We start from the raw sequence: 16,737 nt of genomic DNA, 5'->3' as shown, positions 1-16,737 counted from the left end.
GAATCAACTTAAACTATACAGCATCGATCCAGGCCGGTACTGCAAAACCTCCCTATCCTGACGGTTAGAAAACCTGTTTGTGGCCTAAATTACGGCACACGCCTCCGTGAAGGAGCAGGGCTGGGCCGCGGCCGCAGCCCTGCGCTGCTGAGGAGACCGCGGCGCGGCGCCACCCCGCCTCCGCCCCCGGCGGGCGGACCGGGGGCGCTCCCCGCGCCGCGGCCCGGCCCCGGGGCGGGCCCCGCTGCCCACTCGGGGACGGCCGTGGGCGCCCGGCCCGCCCGGCGGCCCAGTTCCTGGTTGCGCGGGCGGGCGGCGATGGCGCGGCGGGCGGGCGGCTGGCGGCGGCTCTGCCTGCTCTGGTGCCTTCTGCGGCTGGCGGCGGCGCGGCGGCCGCCCCCGCACCTGGTGGTGGTGCTGGCCGACGACCTGGGCTGGGGCGACGTGGGCTGGCACGGCTCGGCCATCCGCACGCCGCGGCTGGACGCGCTGGGGGCGGGCGGCGTGCGGCTGGAGCGGTACTACACGCAGCCGCTGTGCACGCCGTCCCGCAGCCAGCTCCTCAGCGGCCGCTACCAGGTGGGGCGCGGGGGGCGGGCGCCAGCGCGGCCGCGCGGGGGGCGTCCAACGGCCGCCGCGGGCCGCCGCGGCGAGGCTGCGCCCTCGCGGAGCGGGGGGGGCCGGCGGCGGCGGCGGGGTGAGCGCGTCCCTCGCGGCCGGTTTGAAAGCTAAGTGCCGCCTGCGTGGTCGCCGGGCGCTTGCGAGCGCCTTCCCCGGCGCCGTGCCGCCGCGGGCAGCCGACGCGGACGCCTGCTCTTGGCGCGTCCCGCAGCGGAAGGCTGGAAGTCCCGACGCTCCGTGTGCGTGTGAAGCTTCGCAGGGGATGGTCTGCTGCGCCGTGCGCTGGCGGGGGGTGGCGTGAGTGACCCTCGAGGGGGTCCCGAGGGAGAGCCCTCCCTCCCCCGGGTGAAAATCCAGCCGCAAAGAGGTGTGAACCCGCCGGCTGTTCAGGGGTGCATCCGGTGTGCTTTTCGTCAGGGGAGGTTTGACATAACTGCTTGTCACGATCGCTCCTCACTCCTCACACTCTTAATTCGCAGGCTTTTCACTGGTCTTCCTGGTGCTGTACTCTGAAAGGGTTAAATAAAACATACTGCGTTAACAGCTAATTGATGAAGCATTTTCCTATTGTTTGGTATTAATACTATGTGTAGTTTGGCCTTCCTTTATCTCACTTAAAGAAACACTTGGAGGAAGGCTCTTTATGAAGATGAAGCGTATTTACATATAAATAAACCATCTGTACTTCACTTTTTTGTTTGCTGGCTTAAAAGCTGACTAAATGTGGGTCTGTTGCAGGATGCTTTGCTTCAGAAAAGTAGAGGTGTGAGTACACTTCAGATTAAAAGACATGGCAGTGTCTTTTGAAAAATATCTCTGATATTGTCCTCTACCGTTAGGCACTTAATTGGCTAGGCATGCAAGATCCAGCCATAAGCAGCAATGTGTGTTCAGTTTATGCAACTTATTTGCATACATCCTAACCTGTACATCCTCCTTTATATGATGCCATAGGTGTGCCCCTCGATGGGGTGCAGACAGGCTGCACCTTAGTCTGGTATCTAGCTGCTTTGTAGTCTATGCTCTCAATTTTCCTTTTCTTTTTCAGCTGCACAGCTGTAAGAATCAGACTTCGTCATGCTGCTATACTTTCTTATTCTCTTGCTTTCCCCCTCCTTTTTATAACAACTTTAGCAAAAACAGGGAAGGAAAAAATATAGCAAGGACAGAAAGAAGGAACTGACAAAGGATTAAGTGTATTTCAGAAACTTCCCCTCTCTCTCAGAAAATCCTACATGTGTGTGTTAATCATAGTGATTTGTCAAGGAAACTGTTCAGAATGAAAATAAATGGTTTCCTGTACTAGTGGATATGTTTTATCTCTTGTTCTCTCAGAAAGACCATTGTAGATGACACCCTTCTGTAGCAACTTTGGTTCTGTTCCTAGAAACCTCAAGAGTCCATACTAAAGAATAGGAAGATATAGTTGATTTTTTTTCCCAACTCTCTCAAAATTTTTATGTAAACAACCTAAAATAATGCTTTACTTTATTTTGACTGTTTCTAGAATACAATTTGTACTCTAACCTGCTTGTCTAGAAATGGTTCATCATTAACTGGAGGTTCTGCACTGCTCTTAAAAGTGGAAATTGGAAACGTTCATAGATCAGTCTTGATTTAAATTCATGGTATGCATCTGACTCGATAATTTAATCATTTAGTGTTGACCTTGTTAAAATTGAGTAAAATAATATTAGAAAATGCAAGTAACTTTATATAAAACTGAGGAGATATTCTATGCAGGAAATAATTATGTAGCAAATGTCCACAATTTTGTTTTGTTTTACCATCGATATGATTAATGTTTGCTCTGAGATTTAAGAAAGTAACGTAAATCTGGTCCTCTCCAAAGCTGAAATTTTGATAAGCATCTTCCTCTAAATGAACAAAGAAGAGCAAAGGTATTGATTTATGAAAACTATAGACTTTCTCTTATTCTCCTCTCCTTTTTGCCTTCTAGAGATACTGGAAGAAGTTACTATGCTTTGTTAGTTTGTGTCTTTCACTATATTAAAAATATTTTTGTCTTTTTTTTTTTTTTTTTTAAGAAGACTTTCTTTTTTTCCCCCAACTCCAATTTGGGAGAAAATTAATAACTTGTTAACTTTATGAGGGCCTGCTTACCCATGCAGTTGAGATCAAGGCTCATTTGGTTTAAAAGTGAATTCAAAGTGATGCTAAGTGATGCTTTTGAAGTTAATCATGTGGCTTGCTAGACTGAAGTGCATAGTGTAGTTACAAAATCAGCTGTCTTGTGGTCCAGGGGATCCTGGAAATTTTGTGCTTTAAAAAAGACTGATTACTGGAAATAAATAAGATATTTAAATCTGTCTGTCTGTTTTCTGTCTTAGGTTTAGGATGATTGTTTTGTTTTTTGGGAGGGAGATAGGGGAGTTGACAAAAGTAAGTTTATAGTACACAGTAGCTGAAGTATTTCTTGCGTCAAGCAAAATGCACTACTTGGAGTATCATATCAGTAATACTTTTGTAAAGGTATACCGTAAGTCACTTTTTAAGACTGGAAACTTACGTGGAGCTATTACAAGTCAGACCTAGGCTGTATCTACAACTTGCTTTGTCCCTGGTATTCAAATACTTATTCTTAAAGTGCTCATGCTTACTTTAAGTATGTAAATGCATATATAAATATGTGTATATATCATGTCCATTTAGAACAGTAGTGCAAAAATTTGCTTTCCTGGCCTTTATCATCCTTTCATCCAGTGACTATTCTCAGATATGGACAAAAGTTCTGCAGCTTCAACTGCAAGGCTCTTTTTTTTTTTTTTTTTTTTTTGTCTCTCTCTAGTGCCACTTGAAATTTCTCATTCCATGTTGAGATGTTGCCCTTAGCCTTCAAACAGACTGTAATGGTAGTTGCCACCTGTCAGATTTTTAGATGAAAACATAGGAGGCTTTATTTTTCATTACACTTAATTTGCGCCTGGAAAGATCTCCTTGTTAGCAGCTGCAGTACTATTTCATTATCTTCCTCTGTACTCCCCCTGCCCTGCACCCTTGGCTTCCTGTACCTCCTCTGTGGTACATCTGTGAAAGCAGGAGCCTCTAAGACTCATGCTAGCTTGCTCTGCTGTTTTGTTTCTTTCCGCACCTGCTTTTATACTGTTGCCTACCTGAATGTGTCATTACCTTGTAACTAATATTTGTTCTTTCTTTTTCCTACTAGATCCACACAGGTTTACAACACCAAATAATTTGGCCCTGCCAACCCAGCTGTCTCCCCCTGGATGAGAAACTCCTCCCAGAGCTACTTAAAGAGGCAGGATATGTTACTCACATGGTGGGGAAGTGGCATTTAGGGATGTACAGAAAAGAATGCCTTCCAACCCGGAGAGGATTTGATACTTACTTTGGTAATGATTAGATTTAATGTGGATAATACAAATAGTGTTAAAAATAAGGAGAAACTGCTTGATTCTTCTAAGAATAGTAGATTTACTGTTAGTGTGTCCTTAAATGAATACTTGAGCATGCCTGTTTCCAAAAGGAATGAAAATGCCATAGTTATTGAATTTAGCAAAGAAAGTATTTCTCTTTTTAAGATCCACATCTAATTTGATTTCGTGATATTTAGGAAATTCAAGGTGTGTTATCAGTATGTTTTCTAGAGGCGTCTTTAAACTGAACTTTTGCATTAGATCAGACAGTAGACATTACTTGTTCTGTAAATAATAAAATACTTCCAATAAGCCAATCTTTTAAAAAGAGAAAGAGAAATGCGCTTTATACTATGCTCTGTTTATGCTTTGGTAATAGAGCATCATTTCTTTTAAATGGCTTTCCCAGAGCTTGTGGCAAAGAAGGTAGTGTAAGAACCTCTATAAAACAGCATCCAAAAAGCATATTACAAGAACTCCAAGTTGTGAAGTCAAGCACTTGGGTTAAAAAAAATCAGAATTAGATTGTCTAAGTGTGAGTGCATTACAAAGCAACTTGTAACTACATATGATTTGTTTTTCCTCTCTCAATGCTCCTGCCCCAGTATTGCCTGGGGGTCTAATAGTTTTGCACAAGTATCATAGATGTTATGTGAATCAGGTAGCCTGTAAGGCATCTCTTCCCATTTGGTACTGAATATAAAGTTGTTAATCCCCACTTGGTTGTTTTCAGGATGCTTTCATCGAATGGAATATTTCAAAACAGTTGAATATCTTCAAAATAATTTTGTAAAATGGTGTAGTACTGCTGCCCAGTTTTACAGCTGATTAACTGAGATGCAGAAAAATTTAAACTATGCTTACTGAGGCCCACATTCCTCTTGTCTAGCTTCAGGTATTTAGGTGAAGAGCCTGGTTACACTATGTTCCCTTTATAGATAGCAGTGATCCAGATTTTAGGTGGAAGAACTGTTCCCTTTGATTATCTCTTTTGACTGTTGAGGGAGCTTGGGGCTATGGGTTCATGACTGAGTTAAGTTAATACATGTGAGTTGTTGCTGAAGGGTGTGTGTCCCTGCCCTCTTTGGCTGCACGCTCCCATCCCGTCAAAAGAGACAGTGCTTTTCCTGGCAGTGTAGACTGAGATCAGCTTAAGCTGATCATGAAATCTCACCCTGGGAGGGAGCAGGCTCTTAATACAGGGGCCTAGGCTAGATCTAAGTCGGCATGGCGATTGGCTGCCCAGCATGACACTGATGGAATTATTTTTCATAGGACATAGTGTTTTAATATCCTATTACGTTCACATAATTCCAGTAGGTATTGTTTGCAATTAGGGGCATTTGGTTCTTCAGCAAACTTGACACAGTATGTCTCCCAGTGGGCACTCAAAATAGGGAAAACGCTACTTGTGTCTAACTGAGTATGTTGATGTAGGCAGTCTGCACACAAAATCACTGTGGTTTGAAAGAAAAGCTATTTTTCTTCTAAAAATGTATAAGAAGTATATTTCAAATAGTACTTCTTTCCTTCTGTGCATATTTTGTTGCACAAATAACTGTACTTGAAGTGGCTGAATAAAAATTCAAGTCCCTCTATTTCGGAGCTTTGTCCCTAGTTTTAGTTTGGGTTTGCAGAACTTTAGAATATAATTTTGTGCGATTCAGCTGTTTTTTCAGGGTATTTAAGAAGGATAAAATGTGAAATCTAATTTTAAAATTAATAATTACTGAGATTCTAAGGGTTTTGAGGAATTTTGTTGCTGGTCAGTAAAAAGCAAAGGTACTCAAGACTTAACAGAATGGGCCTTGATAGAGTAAATCTTTACTAGAATTTTTGTCTGTTTGCTTTGGAGATCTTTAAATAATACTGTCTCTTTTCACCAGTTGGTGTCAGCAGCAGATCAGAAATTGCCACACAGCTGACATGAAAAATACTCTATGCTTTGATGTTGCTGAAAAAAGGCAAACGAAATAATAACGCCGAACTTTCTAATAGAGAGAAGTCTTCTGCAAAAAGCCAAATATACAAAATCATACCAGCTAAAAATCATAATAGTACCTGGACAGGTTGTTGCCCTTGCTATGAGTGCATTACTTTAATGCTAATGTCTTTGATATAAAGTTGTGGACATAGTCATTAACTATCAAAATGTTTTGTTTTGTATGTTTTGAAATTACTGTTTGTATTAACAATAAAAAGCCTAACAAGTGTTGAATATTGAGCTACTGAGTCTTGTCCAGGGATGTTACTATAGATCATCAAATGCTGGAGGAATGTTTCGGTTAAAAACCACTGAATCTTTGATGTTTATCTCTGACAATTTTTTCCTGATGCACCTGTTTATATGACACTATGTTCGTCAGTTTATTTGTCATCTTTTCCTGTTCTAGGCTATCTTCTGGGAAGTGAGGATTACTACTCTCATGACCGTTGTGTGCTCATCAAAGCAAAGAATGTAACACGCTGCGCTCTGGACTTTCGAGATGGAGAAGAAGTTGTAACTAGATTTAAAAACATGTACTCCACTAATTTATTCACAGAAAGAGCTATAGATCTGATAGCCAATCATAAAACTGAGAAGGTACAGTCAGCAGCTGTCACTTTATTTGATAACTTTAACACTAAAGAATATTTAGAATAATGTTAATAAAATATTAATGCAGAGACCTGTGCTTGTGCTGTAAATTGAGGCTTTTCAGCAGGACAGAGGACAACTAAGTGTGAGAACTAGTGCTTACAAAACTTGCCTTGTCTCCTGTCAGAATCCATTTTGGCTGTGAAATCCTGGCCTGCTGCCCTTCTTCATTTGATTTTTATTAACACAGGTCATGGCAAATGAGTTTAGAGAAACGATTTTGCACGTAGCTTTGTCTCCTAAAAAGAGAATAGAAAGTTTAGTGGGAGAAGAGTCGCAGAAATAAACTCTCTTAACTGTGATTATGAAGAAAAGATGCACCTGATGTTTTTCACAGTTCTGCATAAATTGTTTATCAGAGTTTGAGTAGTTTATGCTTAGGGCTTAGGAGAGAGAAGTCTAGAAGAAATGAAACCACAGTTCCTGTACCTTTTGATGAATGATGGCTGCTTTTGCTGTAGTAACTTTTGTATTTAATGCTTTACATTCAACTAATTTATGTTCTGTCCCTTCCACCCCAGCCCCTCTTTCTCTACCTCGCTTTTCAGTCTGTCCATGAACCTCTCGAGGTCCCTGAGGAATACATGAAACCATATTCCTCCATTAAGGATGAAAAGAGGCGCCATTATTCAGGAATGGTGACGCTTATGGATGAAGCTGTAGGAAACCTTACTGATGCTCTGAAAAAATACAATCTTTGGGATAACACAGTTCTTGTTTTCTCTACTGGTAAGTTTAAATATTTTTCTAGTAAAACCTTTGATACAGTGTCCAACCAGCTGAATGCAGAGAATTCTCACCCCTCTGTTTTTCCTCAGTGTGTTTTGTAACTACAGAAAGGCTGGTGAAAATAAAACAGAACTTTATTCCATAAGGAACAGTTTCTCTCCCTCTTGCTTCTGTGGCTATCTTAACTATGAGTAAAACAACTCTGAAGGAGCGTCTGTGGATATGGAGGATACTCCTATTGGAGTAAAAACAGCATTGTAAAAGCTTTGAGAACAATGGTGAGTTGTACTTGCCATTGTAGTTGGTGAGTATCTGTCAGGAATGAACCCTTACCGAAACACAGCTACCAAATTTGTTTGTACTGAGCTATAGGTAGCTGTCTGATCAGCCTAAAAATTGCCTCCTGTTGTATGAGAGACAAATTGCCATGCAGCAAGGACTTTGAAGCCCGAGCTTTTTCTCTTACTTACATGTAATATCTCAAACAAGACAAAAATTACATATTTCACTGGCATCTTACTCCCTGGAAGCAAAGGCCTATTAATAACAAGTTTAATATTTGATGATACAGCGTAGGTTGCCAAATTACAGTCTAAGTTTGTGTATATATTAGCAAGGTGGAAACCTAATCCAGTTTCTCGATTATTAGGATGTTAGGATAATGCAGATAATGCATTATAAAGCAATCTCCTTTGTTTCCAGATTAGTAATGAAACAGAACCTTTTTGAAATAGAATTCAGGAAAATAATTGTTCTTGTTTGGTTGGGAGTGGGAAATAACCTTCCAAAGCTGACAATTGCTCTTTTGTCCAGGCTTTACTATTAGGGCTATCAAAATGGCAAATTCATTTTCTGTGAACACTTAGGGGAAAAAAAAATTGACGAAAATGCAGTGATGTAATTTGAATTTGCCAGCTGCTTTGTATAGCCTTTGGAATTTTATTTTAAATCCAAACTTGTTTGCCTTGTGGTGTTACGTTAGCGTTCAAGTTTTGATTCTAACGGGTTTTGATAACTGTTCTATGAAAATGCCTGTTTCTGTTTATGATGTTTTCATATTTAGAACTGAAAGTAAGCAAAACCATGTGGAAAATTATAGCAATACTTATTCCATATGGGAAAAATTCCAGTTTTTGCTGATGCGGTCCTGGTATAGTTATTTCAGTAACATTTGTTCAGTGCATTATGGAGTAAAACTAAAGACATCTGAGTTGGAAGCACAGATTATCACTTGATTAAAAAGACAAGTTTATTTTTTGTTTATAAAACATTGGTTCTTTCAGTTACAATATACCCTGCTTTTAACAGTAGTTATCTATATAATCAGTTACACATACATTTCAAGAAGAGTCCGGCAGTCAGGAGAATCCGGTATCTATCCTATCTAATGGGACATTTAAACTGCCAGGAGTGGAATTTAATATGATTGAAATGCAAGGAAATTGGGCCTAGATCAGGCAGATCACAAGGCAGTGATTCATTTTTTCCAGTCTTCTCACTTCACTTCACGCAACTATTCTCTACAGGCATAAAACATTGTATGCATTAAAGACTTGGTTTCCAGAAAACAAATGTTGAAACCATTAAGTATTTGAAGGAAAAAAAAAAAGCATAAAAGCTATTCAACTTTTCTATATTATATTCATAGCCTTTTCAGATTATATGTGTTTCAAAATGGGCATTAGAAATTGGATTGAAAAGAAACACCAGAGGGTCTACAGTTTGGTGTCTTGTGGAGACAGTGGTGCTGTGTGAGATCCCTCTGCAAGTTATTTGCACCGCTTTCAAGTCCTTTGTAATTGAGAGTGTTGGTATGCACTGGTAGTTAGAATATGGGTATGAAGTTACAGTATCGTATTGCCTAAAGTAATGAGTGTGGGAATTAGGTCTACTCTCTTGCTTGAGATGATTTAAATTTCTCTTTTAAAACCCTCACTCCTATATACCCTAAATCTAGGTCTTTCCAGTCTTCCTTGGTATGTATAACGAAAGTATAATGAAAATACGCCTTCCTTTCTGTGTCTCAGCTGTTTTACACCTTGTCTTCTGCTGCTTACTTCATGCCAAGGGTAGATTATTTTTTTCCTTCCCTTTTTCCCCAGTTGTCTTCTGGCATTCATCTTAAAGTTTTTTTTAGCCCTTGAAAGTATGCCTTCTTGGAGAAGCTGTGCACCCCCCCCCCCCCCCCCCCAAAGTCCCAAGTGCCCTAGTAGAACCTGCGGACCCTCCTCTTGCTTGGTACGACAAAAGAGGCAAATTTTCCTGTCGGATTAGGAACTCTCTTCAAGATAGCTCTTCCCATGCTGTGGAGTTAAGAATCAGTAAGATCAATTTAAGGATTTAAATGAAGACTGCAACAGAGAATCTAGAGAAGTTTAAATAATATCTTCACTTTTAATGAACAGAATCTGTGTCTTCCCAGCACAGTAGTTACAGACTCAGAATCATAAAAGGTCTCTCTGTTTTGTTATAAACCTATGCAGTTTGATAACTGTAGTGTTGGAAAGCTGTAGAGGAAAGGGAGATGAAGACCCTACATTTGCAGAATGAGATTTTACTGAATTCATTACTATTCCCTGTCTAGTTTTGGCCAAAGTTCACACTTGGATATTTGCCTCTCACTGCTTCAAAATTCATAAAAAATTTTACAGTGCTTTGCCCTTGCTTGCTATACCAGCGAGTAAAACTGCAACAAGCATACAGTCTTCCTATTGATTCCTCCACTATTAACTACCATACACCAAAATTAAAGACCTTTTTAGTGGATGGTTATTGGAATGTTCTAGAACATGATTAATCTTTACTCTCATGGTAGATTTCTTTTTAAGAAACTCTCTAATGTTTCTTCCTATTTGTGTGTGTTATGGCCTAACCAGGCTTCCCTTGAAAACATGCCAGTTGGCAAGTGGACCTACTACACATTTTTAAAGGACATTGTAAAATGTGTGTAAGAACTCCAGGTCCTAATGGACTTAGTGACTTAATGGAAATGTTGGGCCAAGAATGAAGTAATCTGGTCATTAGTAAAGTCTGACTCCATCAGTATATCATGTAAATTGACATCTCTGGTGTCTTTTTGTATTTTGTACAGATATGCAAGCTATTCATGTGGGTAAGTAAGAAAAAAGATTAGACAGTTTAAAGGTATGTAGTGTTATGTTCGTGTATCAGGCACTAGCTTGAAAGTTATTGACTGGTGCAATAGAAAATAGAATTTGCTTTTATAGAGCAGCTTTTATACTTCAGATACAAGTGCTTCTATGCTAATGAAATTAGTGGTGAGAATGAAGCCATTGTCTGTTAAGTGAAGCAGACAAAATGCAGCAGTATCTTGGGTATCCATGGACTTTTGTCCGTTCGAAATCGAAAAGAATGAGACCAGAGGGTTTATTTTTCCTTTTGGAAAATAGAAGACAACATAACTATAACTTGCTTGAAGAGGACCTTGATAACCAGAGGACATAATAAGCATTGGAGTAGTACAAATTTAGCTCAGCATTATTAACATTGGCTTAGAGTCCAAGCCTTGTTTCAAATATAGACCTATGGTTTGAGGTGAGAAGTGGGGATTTGCTGTGTAGCATGTGCTTGTAGTTGTTGCAACATATTACACGTAATATGAATGGAAACTTGCCAACATTAGAGTAGGAGTGTCTGACCTGATTTCAGTTCTGTGTTAAAACTAATATCCTCTGTTTTATTTAACTTTCAGTTTTTGAGTATCCTTAAAAAAGTTTGTCATTTTAGCCATGTCTGTAATTTTCTTTTTCCTTACCATTCTTTCTTTCAATAAGTATGTTAATTCTTAAATGTGGATTAGCACTGTAGTATCTGTTAATTGCCATAAGAGGACTGTGAAAAGGTAAAATATGTAGAATCTTTCCCTCCAAGCCTTGGTTTACATTGTTAAGAGGAACCCACATAAATCCTGTCCATAATGGAGCATGTGACAGGCATGACTGTCTTCACTCCAAAAGTTAGTCTTTTTATCATGTTAGGATTATGATTAATAAGAGCACAAATTCTCTTGGACATAATTATTGATGTTTATACAATCAATCAATCCCTCTCCCCTACGCACCTAGATATTTTCTGAAACTTTATATTATCTTTTTCCTAAAAAAGACTTCTCAGTCTCTTTCAGGTCCAGCACATTGCGGCTCCTGTCTGATAAAGTACTGTCTCTCTCTCTCTCTTTTTTTTTTTTTTTAATTAATTTTTTTTCCCCCTTCTTGTTTCCAACTTCTATGTTTTGGTAGAAATTGGGGATCTGACTTACAGGATGCCCTACAGTGCCCTTCACTGGTTCCTTGAGGGCTGTTTTTGAGCTAACAGAAGGACAGATTGGTTATAGCAATTAGTATCTGATCTTGTTAGAAGAGCTGATTTTGAATGTATGATGTCAGGCACAATTTATAGTAAACCTGTTCAATTATAGATTTGAAGAGCTTTTTTAATGAGTCCTATCAGGAGATTCTAAAAGGCTCAGTGCATTGTCAGCAGGGACAGTGCCCGAGCATCTACTGCTTCCTAAAGAGGAAATAAGCACAGGTGTCTTAGCTGAAAACACCTTGAATCAAGCAAGTTATTTGAGTTTGTAAACTTCCAAATATTGCTTTTCTATCTTGATCATTGAAGCTTACTGTAATGGCAAAATGTGCACTTGATCACTGTATCTGCATTGCTCAGAATGATTGCATGTCAATTATAAATAAGGAAAGGTGCATATATTTGGTGTTTCATATTCCAGTGTTGGCTTTTAGTCTCTTCTACACATTTTTCCCATTTAAAGTGTGGGTAGTAGAATAAATATTTTAGAAATAAGACTGTCATCTCTGCAGTAGTGTTGCGTGCTACACAGGACATCTGAATTGATACCTTAAGATACAGATAAGAGTAATGAAAGGTCTAGACTATTTTTATAAAAATATATTGTAAAAAGCAAATGCTCCTATAGGTGTTACCTTTTGATGAAAATTCATTTCAGAATGAAAACTGAGAAGATATTAACCGTCAGGAGATAAATGTATTTATATTTTTTTCGTGTTTTTGAATCCTGCGGAAATCTTAAATGGTTGATAGCAAATGTTAGCTTATTTTCCTTTCCTCCTAACATAAAAAAACCCTTTCCCCTGCTTTTTCCCTGAAAAACCCAACATTCCAAAATCAGGTTCCTGAATACAGGATGACCTTGTGCCAGAGATGAGCACTTTTTTTTTTGTGCTATGTATTTAAATGTCCAATATAAGTGGAATACTCAATTCTTTTTTTTTCCTGTTTCAAACAATTGCTGGTACTTAAAGTGAAATTCAGTTGTAAATGAAATTGAGAAATGAATTTTGCCCAGAGCCACAGACTAGCCATTTTTGTTTACTGCTTTGATTGAAGTATGCCCATACTTATCCCGGCAAATTCTTCCCCAGACTGAAAGGTAATGATGAATGCTGAAAACAGTTCATTTTACATCGTAATGGCATTTAATAATTTTGCACTGCTGTCAAGAAGTTGTATGATACTATGATTGCTATTAAACTTTACTAGTTTATATCCTCAATGATAGTGTTTAAGAAACCATTAAGCTGTATGTCAGATTCTTCTACACCCATTTTGGAGCTCTGATTCAGTGATCTGACACAGGGAGAAGTCCAAAGTTTTCTCAACTATGTCATATTTAACTTGCTTACTGAAGGCATGTGAAAAGTTTATCAGGTTGTTCACATGGTTTTTTTTTAGGTTAAAATTTACCTCTGTTTCTTTTATACTTAGTGATGATGAATGGGAGTGTAGACCTGACGCAGCAGGGTCTGTAACTACTGAGATCTGTTTAATTACTGAGACTGCTTACAATGAAAGCAGTGGCCTGAAACTGTCTGCACTTGGATTGCTTCTACCAGTAAAGCTGTACTGGGGAGGGGAAAAAAAAAAAAAGAATTGAATAGGATGAAAAAGTGCATTGTGCACGCAGCTGTTGTAGAGCTAGGTTTGTAGCTATTGGAATTTTGCATGCATCAAATGCATTTTTTCCATGAGATCAATTTTACTCTTTTTTTCGTACTTTAGAAAAGTCAGAATAATAAACAGACAGTTCCAGAGAGTCACAAAAACTTACAAATTGATTTATCTGCACACAACTCAGTAAAAGCATGGTACCCTGATGCAGTAAAAGTATTATGGTCCTTTGATGGAAAATAAAAGCCCTGTGCTGTATATTAAGGACAACAAAAATTACGTGAACAAAATTATATAGGAGAAAGTATGGTTTTCTGTTTATTGTGCCTCCAGTAGAAAGGCTTTCAGTAGTTCTTCTATCACACAAAAAATCCATATTAAGCACTGAAATTATAATACTGCATAAGCACTATAAAGACACTTTTTGTGTGGCTTTCCTTCTGCTTATACTGAGCCATCAAGATTACTCTTTACACTGAGAGTATACAACTTCATACTGAGCAGATGTTTTTTCATCAACTCATCTCAGCCAAACAATTTTGGTCCATTTCGTTGGAAATGTATGTTTCCTGTTAGCCATCAGGGGGAGCGAACTTACATTTCTGCCACATTTGTAGAACAATTGGAAAATACAGCAACAAATGGATCTTTCAAATGCGGTGTGGGGAAGAACTTGAGTTCAAATTAAGGGCAAAGTTATCCTCTAATTCATGCTGTGAGTAGCTTATCCACAGTGTAGATCTCTGCTGTGTATTCTGTACTTTTTTTTTATGAAACCTCAATGGGAGTTCTGTACTTGGAACATGTACAGAATAAGCATTATTCATGCTGTGAAGATCAGAGGGGAGAAATTTTCCCCAAATGTGATCCTTTACCACTGTTATCGACAGTGCTCTCTGTTTAACTCTGAGTCACAATCATGAGCTTAAATCACACAAAAGAAAGGCTCTGAAGTCCTGTTCTGTGACCTAGACTTTCAGCAAGAATGTTGGAGGTCAAAAATGAGATGCATTTACAAAGCTGTGCATTGAAGCTGTCTAGTGCTTGCTCATATTGTGTCTGGCACTAGTCAGTGCTATTTAATTCTCTTTCATAAATACTAAATTCACCCACAAAATTAAAAAGATTAAAAAAACCTAAACTGCATGCTTATATTGTTGATATTGGCAGCGGTTTGTAGTGTTTCATCCAAACTTTGTGTACTAGAATCCTGCATGTAGACTTGACTCATACTTACATCCATCATCTCATTTTTAAATACCTATTAAATGGTATTTACTGGTATCATGTCTGTTAAATAGGATTTTTTTTTTGAAGTGTTGTATCAGTGTTGCTTGTAGTCCTCCTTCTTTGCTTTTTGTTACCATGAAATTGTGGAGGCATTCAATAGTTCAACAGCATAAAAAGCAAAATCATATAAAGCACAGCATTTTACATTATAGAAAGGAGGTGTCAGTGCCCCATGTAGCCTGCTGCAGTTTGGCTATTCTTTAGAATATAGTCTTCCCTTCGGAAACAGGGAAAAGCAAGAAAAGTGTAGGGATATGGTTTTTTGTTTTTGTTTGTTTTGTCATCATCCCCCTGCTCCCCCCCTGCCCCAGAATTCTCTTTTTCCCATCCTGTGTCTTTGTCTAAGGTTGTTTGCATGTTGCTTGTGGTTTCTTTTACTTTTCTTTTAAGCTGAGAATCTCAGAAATTTGCTTTATGGAAATATTGTAGGTAAAGTGAGTCGCTCCACTGGCATACTATGTTCTCAGTAATACTGAGACACTGACATTACTAAACTTGCTTCTTAAACTTTGTAGGTTACATATGAAATACTTTCAGTTACTTGCAATATACTTCCCAGTCCTGCTTCAGTGTGGATGGACCCTCACACTGACCTCTGTATGGATCTGATTAGATATAAGAACATGCTTGCTTGTAAAGCCCCAGTCCTGCAAAAGAACGCTGGATGTGTAACACAGAACAAATGCTTACAGAATTAAACTGCTGGTGAATTGGATATGCCCTCTTATTCCTGCTCTTTTTCTCAAAGGATAATAGTAGAATATTTAGCCGCAAGAGCTAGGCTCTTCCTTAATATACAGTTATGTAATTGGTCTACATAGGGCTTTATTCTTCGTTTCTTAAGTCATTTTGTTTTGTTTCAACTGATGTAGTGCTACTGGGTACCTGGTATTAGCAGTAACAAAACCTGAAAGGTTTTAAATCTAATATGAATCTAAAGCAGAAAACAGTTTTTTAGAGGTAGGGGCAAGAAAAGGGGGAGGCTGACTACTAGTGCTACAGAGGAAGAAAGCTGACCTGCTACTGCTGTGTGATCCAGGTGTCTGGGCTGTGGCCCTGTTTTCAATTCTCCCCCCTTGGCGGCAGCAGCAGTAATTCAGTTCTCTGGGCTGACTGTAGCAAATAGAAGGAGACGTCCTGCAGTTTTGGCAGTTAGTTGTTTTTTGCTCGTTTCAGCGAAGAGGGAGCTTAACTGATGGACATGTTCAGGGGAAGGAGGGAAAGTGGACCTAACCCTCAAGGCCCTAGTTGGATGATGCCTTCCTGTAAGATCTGGTTTTCAGAATGTCCTCGGATTTCAGTACAAAATTACTAATATTCTGTTTAGTGATATGAGCTGTATGTAGCCCAATTATTCCTGAAAGGAATATTGACAAACTTAGGTCAATGCAATGTCACACAAAAGAGGGGAATCTGTAATAGCGTAGCAGGATAACAAAATGCCTTTAGCTCACCTTGTGTCTCTTGAGGCCCGTGTAAATATTTAACCAAAAAGGAGTCAAGCTCATCACTAAAAACTATTATTCTTCTCTTACTAGAAGCAATTGGCTCTGTTGATTGTAACTTGTGTAAAGTTCTCATGTTGCTGCTGAGGGGAGTATTTGAGGTCTTTTTGGTTTCCAACTGTGCATATTCTGTGAATGCTGTGCAGTATAAAAGATAGGAGGATTTTCTAAAAGCCTTTTGAAAATTAAAATGAGTCTAGTTAATTGATGGCCTCTTCTTGATGTGAAACAGAGAAAGAAATTGGTCATGGCACGTTGTCATTGATTGTGCCCTTTCTGATATATCTCAACTCTGTTTTAGTTTTAAAAGTTACTTTAATCCACAACAACTAAGCAGTACTGGGAGTAGCAATTATAGAATGAGAACATTTCTACAGCTGTACTGTTATCTTTATTAGGATATACTGTGTGGTCTTTCTGAGACAGAGTAATCAAAAAACATTACGTGGAAGAGGCTTCAAACTGACAACTTCTTGTAACTCAGAACATTAACTGAACACAGTCATAAAATACATAAATTGTTAAAGGAATTATAGTCACTACTATTTAAGCTTGAATTGCATTTGATTTTTAGAATGCTGTATTAGAAGATCAGATAGAACAAATC

The 16,737-nt window shown here is 39.1% G+C and overlaps 1 protein-coding gene across 4 annotated transcripts in view; it reads left to right on the top strand.

Annotated features, from left to right (window-relative positions):
* The first annotated feature begins 255 nt into the window (after nt 1–255).
* The window catches only part of LOC112987068 (arylsulfatase B), a 90,518-nt gene continuing 74,036 nt past the window's right edge, over nt 256–16,737 (top strand). For 3 of the 4 annotated variants that reach the window (XR_010385817.1, XR_010385818.1, XM_064500816.1), the window contains exons 1-4: nt 256–579; nt 3,809–3,995; nt 6,413–6,603; nt 7,179–7,386. Coding sequence is in view for 2 of the 4 variants with exons in the window: in XM_064500816.1 (XP_064356886.1) it covers nt 319–579; nt 3,809–3,995; nt 6,413–6,603; nt 7,179–7,386 (847 nt within the window). In the remaining 2 variants the exon portion in view is untranslated. Of the gene's footprint in view, nt 580–1,469; nt 2,250–3,808; nt 3,996–6,412; nt 6,604–7,178; nt 7,387–16,737 lie in introns of those variants that run through there. The other variant, XM_026106756.2, reaches the window with a different exon arrangement.

This window comes from Dromaius novaehollandiae, chromosome W, assembly GCF_036370855.1.
Source record: "Dromaius novaehollandiae isolate bDroNov1 chromosome W, bDroNov1.hap1, whole genome shotgun sequence".
In the NCBI taxonomy this organism is placed as follows: domain Eukaryota; kingdom Metazoa; phylum Chordata; class Aves; order Casuariiformes; family Dromaiidae; genus Dromaius; species Dromaius novaehollandiae.
This window is presented reverse-complemented; position numbering and strand designations above follow the sequence as displayed.